This window comes from Mandrillus leucophaeus, unplaced genomic scaffold, assembly GCF_000951045.1.
Source record: "Mandrillus leucophaeus isolate KB7577 unplaced genomic scaffold, Mleu.le_1.0 Scaffold79, whole genome shotgun sequence".
Taxonomy (NCBI): Eukaryota; Metazoa; Chordata; class Mammalia; order Primates; family Cercopithecidae; genus Mandrillus; species Mandrillus leucophaeus.
The window spans coordinates 3,403,511-3,410,841 of record NW_012108585.1 but is presented as its reverse complement, the minus strand read 5'-3'; the positions used below and the strand labels follow the sequence as shown (position 1 = coordinate 3,410,841).

The 7,331-nt window shown below is 49.1% G+C and overlaps 1 protein-coding gene across 3 annotated transcripts in view; it reads right to left on the bottom strand.

The window, feature by feature from the left end:
* Window positions 1-7,331, bottom strand: part of TEAD4 (TEA domain family member 4) — a 100,220-nt gene that overhangs the window by 56,283 nt on the left and 36,606 nt on the right. For 2 of the 3 annotated variants that reach the window (XM_011967171.1, XM_011967170.1), the window contains exon 2: window positions 501-755. The exons of the other annotated variant lie outside the window; for it this stretch is intronic. In XM_011967171.1, coding sequence (XP_011822561.1) covers window positions 501-507 — 7 coding nt within the window. In that variant the 5' untranslated portion in view covers window positions 508-755. The remainder of the gene's footprint in view (window positions 1-500; window positions 756-7,331) is intronic. 3 annotated transcript variants of the gene reach the window in all.

Here is a 7,331-nt window from a genome sequence, read left to right as displayed (position 1 = left end):
GTATCTGTGAGTTCACATTCCCCGCACCCCAGATGACGGGCTGGGACCAGACCTGCCCAGCCCACACCAGGCACACAGAAGGCCCGGCATGTGTCTGCCGCACGAATGAGTGAGTGACTGAGGGAAAGAGGGGATGACTGAGCATCCTTCAGTCAAAGTGGGCAGCCTGGTGCTCAGGCACCTGCTGGGGTACAGCTTGTGGGGTGCTCCCCGTCTGCTCTGGGGGGACGTTCTACCCTACCCAGACTCGCCCTTTCCAAACTCTCCAAGATTCCCACTCCCACAGCTGCTCACCGCCAGGGGCCCCACCCTCCACACCCCCTCACAGGCTTCTCCTCAGGGCCCCCATCCCTGGGAGCCCAGGAAGGAAGAAAGCAGTGTCCACGTGACGAAGCCCCAAGTGGCCATCCCCCTCCGCGGCCTGGCAGGAACCCCAAGGTTTCCGTGTCGGCCCCTTGCCTCAGCCTCAGGTACGGGGCCGAACCTGACGGGCTCCTTACCGTACATCTTGCCCTCGTCCGACAGGATAATTTTACGGCGGCCACAGGGCGGGTAGATGGCCAGGGCCTCCTGGAAACTCTGCTCAATGTCCGGGCTCCACACGCCCTCTGCATCATTGTCGATGGGCTTGTCCAGCGCCTGACTGCCCCCAGAGACGTTGCTCCCCTCAGGGGAGTTGGGAGAGCTCCACTCGTTGGAGGTAATGGTGCCGGCCTTGCCCTCCAAGGCTCTGCTTGGAGGGGCGCCCGTTGGACCTGTGGGGACAGGAACCGCAGCCCCGGTGAGAAGTGGACGAACTGTGTGGGTCATAGGATGAGGGCACTCCAGGGAGTGCCAGAGCCCAAATCAGTTGCTCAGGAAGCAAAGCGTCAAGTGACAGGTCTGTGAGAATCAGGCCTGGGGACTTGAACAGGTCATTTCTCCTCTGGAGAGCTCGTCTTCCCATCTGTCGAATGAGCACAATGACCTAGGCACTCCCTGACATCAAGGTTCTAGGAACCCAGACAAGGGCTGAGAAGTAGGAGACAAGGACGCAGTGCCAGGGATGCACTGACATTAAATCAACACCGGGCAAAAAGCATGCAAAATACTGGGGACTATTGGTGGGAATGCAAAATTGTGCAGGCCAGGCGCTGGGGGTCACGCCTGTAATCCCAGCACTCTGAGAGGCTGGGACAGGTGGATCACTTGAGGTCAGGAGCTCAAGACCAGCCTGGCCAACACGGTGAAACCCCATTTCTACTAAAAATACAAAGATTAGCCAGGTGTGGTGGCAGGCACCTGTAGTAATCTCAGCTACTCGGGAGGCTGAGGCAGGAGAATCGCTTGAATCCGGGAAGCAGAGGTTGCAGTGAGCCGAGATCCCGCCATGACACTCCAGCCTGGGCGACAGAGCGAGACCATATGACCCAACATCTGGGTATATACCCAAAAACACGGAAAGCAGGGTCTCAAAGAGATATGTGCACACTCACGTTCATGGTGGCATTATTCGCAAGAGCCAAAAGGTAGAAACAACCCACATGTCCATCAATGGATGAATGGATGAACGAAATGGGTCTATACTTACAGCAACATGTAAGCTTTAAAAAGGAAGGCAACCTGGACACGTGCTGCAGCACAGCACTCTGTCTGGGGGCAGAGTCTCCTGATTAGGACATTACGCTGAGTGAAATACACCAGTTACAAAACAACCCAAACACGACATGGTTCCACTGACGAGGTATCTAAAGCAGCCACATTAGGCCAGGCACAGTGGCTCATGCCTACAATCCCGGCACTTTGGGAGGCTGAGGCAGGAGGATCCCTTGAGCCCAGGAGTTTCAGACCAGTCTAGTCAATATAGGGGGACCCCATCTCTACAAAAAATTAATTAAAAAAAAAGTTATCCAGGTGTGCTGGCTCACACCTACAGTCCCAGCTACTCCAGAGGGTGAGGGGGGAGAATCACTTGAGCCTGGGAAGTCAAGGCTGCAGTGAGCCATGATTGCGCCACTGCACTCTAGCCTGGGTGACAGAGCAAGGCAGTCTCAAAATAAATAAATACAATACAATAAAAATAAAGTAGTTGGCAGGGTGCAGTGGCTCCCAGCACTTAGGGAGGCTGAGGCAGGAAGATCATTTGAGTCCAGGAGTCAGCAAGACTTCATCTTTACTAAAATGTTAAAAAAAAAAAATGTTTTTAAGTGGTCAAACTAATAGAAACGGAGTAAATGGTGGTTACCAGGGGCTGGTGGGAGAAAGAAACAGAGACTTGTGACTTGAGGGGTAGAGTTTCGGTTTTGCACGATGAAGAAGTTTCTGCAGATCTGCCGCACAGCAACATGAATATACTTAACACTACCAACCTGGATACTTAAAAAGGGTTAGGATGGTAAATTTTGTGGTCTTTTTTACCACAATGAAAAATTTTTAAAAATGCATATACAATATAATATAGGTCACTGTTCTCCTGTTCCCTTCCCGACTCAGGCTCTGTCTAAAAGAAACAGTCTGGGCAGCTCCTCACACACTGGTGCAATGGCAGGATTGACTTTCTGGTGCCTCTGGGGGCTCATGGCCACAACCCCGCCTTCCCCTAACATGAAACAAATCCAGTGACCTCTCGGCTCCAACCATCCAAGCTGTAAGCTTCCAGACACAGTTCTCAGGGGTTTATGAAAGAGCAGGACATACTAGTCATCTTAAGGCAGTTTTTGGGTTATGAGTACCAGGTGGGAACCACGTACCTCCCACAGCCCTCCCAGAGCCCCCAACTTCTCCCCATCCCAGCCACTGAGTCCACTTGTAAAGGAGGACCTCACCCCACCACACACATTGCCCGTCCCTTCTCCCTGACCAGCCTTGAAGAGTAATGCAGTCCAGCAGCCCAAACCCAGGCTGGGGGTCTAAACCCCCGAGTTCACCACTTCCACCTCGGACCCTCTAAAGTGAGACCTCCCAGAGCGTTCCTTGCTTATCACTCCCCTCCATACCCTCAAACCCCTCATCTCCCACCCACGGCCTGTGAGAAAGACAATGTTCTTCACAGAGAGGCACTGTGAGGGTGGGGGTGAGGGTCGAGGGAAGGGAGGGGCTAAGTGTGGGAGGCACATCCCAGGAGGAGAGGTCAAAAGGAGCTTGGCAAAGCAGCTGGCGCAGACGTGTAGTGGGAAAGAGGGTAGAGCCACTGATACTTAAAGCAGGAACCGGCCGGGCACAGTGGCTTACACCTATAATCACAGCACTTTGGGAGGCCAAGGCAGGTGGATCCCCTGAGGTCAGGAGTTCAAGACCACCCTGGCCAACACGGCGAAACCCCGTCTCTACTAAAAATAAGAAAATGAGCCGGGCATGGTGGCAGGTGCCTGTAATCCCAGCTACTCAGGAGGCTGAGGCCAGAGAATCACTTGAACCCGGGAGGCAGAGGTTGCAGTGAGCCAAGATGGTGCCACCGCACTCCAGCCGGGGCAGCAGAGCGAGACTCCATCGCAAAAAAAAAAAAAAAGCAGGAACCCCCCCACACAAGGAAACCTAAGCCAGCTCCTTCAGCTTGCTGAAAAGGGCACTGAGGCCCAAAGGCCTAAGGACGCGCCCAAGGTCGCGCAGTGAGACCAAGGTGCAGGCCAAGGTCTTGTTCTCAGCCCTTCAGAGTCACTGGTCTTTTTAGTGTAACAAGTATCGTCTGTGGTCTCTGTGGCTGTTAAAGTCAGTTTTCATTAGAGTTTGTCTGGGGGCAGAGTCGCTTGATCAATAATAAACTAGCTTATTCTCTTACCAGAAATTCTGGTCTTGACTCTATTCTAAACATGAAAACATTTTTCCATACTTACAAAACAAATGTCTTTTTTTTTGGGGGGGGACGGAGTCTTCCTCTCTCACTCAGGCTGGTGGGCAGCGGTGCAATCTCGGCTCACTGTAACCTCCGTCTCCCAAGTTCAAGCAATTTTCCCACCTCAGCCTACGGAGTAGCTGGGATTACAGGCACACATCACCACACCCAGCTGATTTTTGTATTTTTAGTAGAGACGGGGTTTCGCCACGTTGGCCAGGCTGGTCTCAAATTCCTGACCTCAGGTGATCCATCCACCTCGGCCTCCCAAAGTGCTGAAATTACAGGCGTGAGCCATCATGCCCGGCCCAAAACAAACTACTTGAAAGAGTTGTCAACTTTAATTTCTGGCAATATAGTAGATAAGATGATTTTAAAACTCTCATTTTATAAATAAATTTATAAACAACTGAGCAAAGCTCCCTTAGTAATGAGGAAGCTGGTTTTTTATTTTTCATCACTTTAAATTTTTACATTTTTTTTTATTGTTTAGAGACAGAGTCTTGCTCTGTCGCCCAGGCTGAAGCACACTGGCAAGATCATAGCTTAGTACAGCACTGAACTCATGGGTTTAAGAGATCCTCCTGCCTCAACCTCCTGAGTAGCTGGGACTCTAGTCACACACCACCATGCCTGGCTAATTATTTATTTATTGTAGAGATTATGTATTTACTGTAGAGGTCTCACTATGTTGCCTAGACTGGTCTTGAACTTCCAGCCTCAAGCAGCTCTCCCTCCTTGGCCTCCCATGGAGGCAGCCACCATGCCTGGCCACAGCTGGGTTATAATGGATGCTCAGAGATGAGACCTTAGACCGGAGAGATGCAGAGAAGCTGAAACTGGGAACTACACCTACATCCTCAGAGAACCAGTAGAACACTGACAAAATGTGACAGTGAAGATTCTCTGGGCCAGGCATTCTCTGGGCCAGGTGAAGCGGCTCATGTCTATAATCCCAGTACTTTGGGAGGCTGAGGCGGGAGGATCATTTGAGGTCAGCAGTTCAAGACCAGGCTGGCCAACATGGCAAACCTCATCTCTACTAAATATACAAAAATTAGCTTGGCATGGTGGCACATGCCTATAATCCCAGCCACTTGGGAGGCTGAAGCAAGAGAATGACTTGAACCTGGGAGGCAGAGGCTGCAGTGAGCTGAGATCGCGCCACTGCACTCCAACCTAGGCAGAGACTCCATCTCAAAAACAAAAACAAAAACAAAACAAAAAAAGATTCTCTGTCTTAGCCTAAATTCTAGATATAAAAAAGAATTCTTTTTTTTTTTTTTTTTTTTTTTGAGATGGAGTCTCGCTCTGTCGCCCAGGCTGGAGTGCAGTAGCCGGATCTCAGCTCACTGCAAGCTCCGCCTCCCGGGTTCACGCCATTCTCCTGCCTCAGCCTCCTGAGTAGCTGGGACTACAGGCGCCCGCCACCTCGCCCAGCTAGTTTTTTGTATTTTTTAGTAGAGATGGGGTTTCACCGTGTTAGCCAGGATGGTCTTGATCTCCTGACCTCGTGATCCGCCCATCTCGGCCTCCCAATGTGCTGGGATTACAGGCTTGAGCCACCGCGCCCGGCCAAGAATTCTTATAAAAAAAAAATTTGTAACCAAGGGCCTACCCTTTAATGGATTTGAAATTTGAATTTTATATCGCTTAGTAACCTCCAGTCAATTCTTAAAAATAAACAGTGGTCCCAGGCGGAAAATCTCTGAAGAGATTATGTTTAAATGATTATTGACCTAAATAAGGAATTGTAAATATGGGAAAGAACAAGATATTATCAAAAATACAAAGTAGGTTGGAAAAAGAACTACATCAAACATTTAAAAATAAACATTTTAGTCACTGATTTTAAAACTCAATGGTTGGGATTAACAAGTTAGATACAGCTAGATAAAGAAGTAACGATCTGGAAGACAGAGCTGAGGAAATTACCCAAATGTATTTTTTAAATGACAGTAAAGAGCAAGGAGAACAGAATAAGCAATTCAACATCAGAATTCCAGAAAAAGAGAACACAGAAAATAAATAAATAAAGTAGAGCAACATTGGAAGAGATAATACCAGGCAATTTTCCAGATGAATAGAAGAGATGACTCCAGTAATTCAGGAACCATGCTGAATCCTAACCAGGATAAATTCAAATAAAAGGAACACATAACATAGGGACACTGCAGAATACCCAAAACAGAGATCTTTAAAGCATGGAGAATGAAAAAGGGCAGATTATCTAGAAAGGAAGGACTATTAAACTGATATTGAACTTCTTGGCCTGGTGTGGTGGGTCATGCCTTTAATTCCAGCACTTTGGGAGGCCAAGGCAGGTGGATCGCTTGAGGTCAGGAGTTTGAGACCAGCCTGGGCAACATAGTGAGACCCCTGTCTCTACTAAAAATACAAAAATTAGCTGGGTGTGGTGGTGGGCGCCTGTAATCCCAGCTACTTGGGAGGCTGAGGCATGAGAATCGCTTGAACCCAGGAGGTAGAGGTTGCAGTGAGCCCACATTGCGCCACTGCACTCCAGCCTGGGTGACAGAGGGAGATTCTGTCTCAAAAACAACAACAACAAACTGATAGCAAACTTCGTAACAGTAACACTAGAAGACTCAATATAACATCACCATACCGTTAAAAGAAAATATCTGTTAATCTTGAATTTAAAACCCAAACAAAAAATCATTCAAGAGTGAAGATCAAACAGAGGCATTTTGAGACAAAAATAGATAATTTACCAATCAAAAAGCCTCACTGAGAAAAACAGGGCTGGGCATGGTGGCTCAGACCTATCATCTCAGCACTTTGGGAGGCCAAGAGGCAGGAGGATTGCTTGAAGCCAGGAGATCCCACAGGGTGGGGGCTCGGTTCCGTGGGACTGCCTCCCACTTCTGATGCCAATCCCATGCCCTGGGTTGTTCTACCTGTGCTTCTGACCCACCAGCTATAGATGAGGTTCCTACAATCCTACTCTTAGGATCAAGTAACCTGCCAGGGTAACTCACAGAACTCAGAGAAACATCCCCTACCTTTACCAGTTTATTATAAAGGATCTCACAAAGGATAAGAGACACACAGGGCAAGACACGTGGGAAGGTTGGAGAAGCTTCCATGTTCCCTCCTGGGTACGCCACCCTTCAGGTCCCTCCACGTGTTCGGCTTTCTGGAAGCTCCTCAAACCCAGTCCTTCTAGGTGTCCACGGTGGCTTCATTACACAGGCATGATTGATTAAACCATTGGCCATGGGTGATCAACCTGACCTTCAGCCCCTCTCAGCTCCCTGAGGTTGGAGGGTGTGGCTGAAAGTTCCACCCCTCTAATCCCACCCTTGGTCTTTCTGGAGTCTGGTCCCATCCTGAAGCTACCTAGGGGCTGCAAGCCCTAAACCGACTCATTAGCATACAAAAAGACACCTCATTTTGAAGATTGCAAGCATTTTAGGCATTGTATGGCAGGAAACGGAATGAAGTCCCAATATATCTTTTTTTTTTTTTTGAGCTTTTTTTTGGCCCAGGCTGGAGTGCA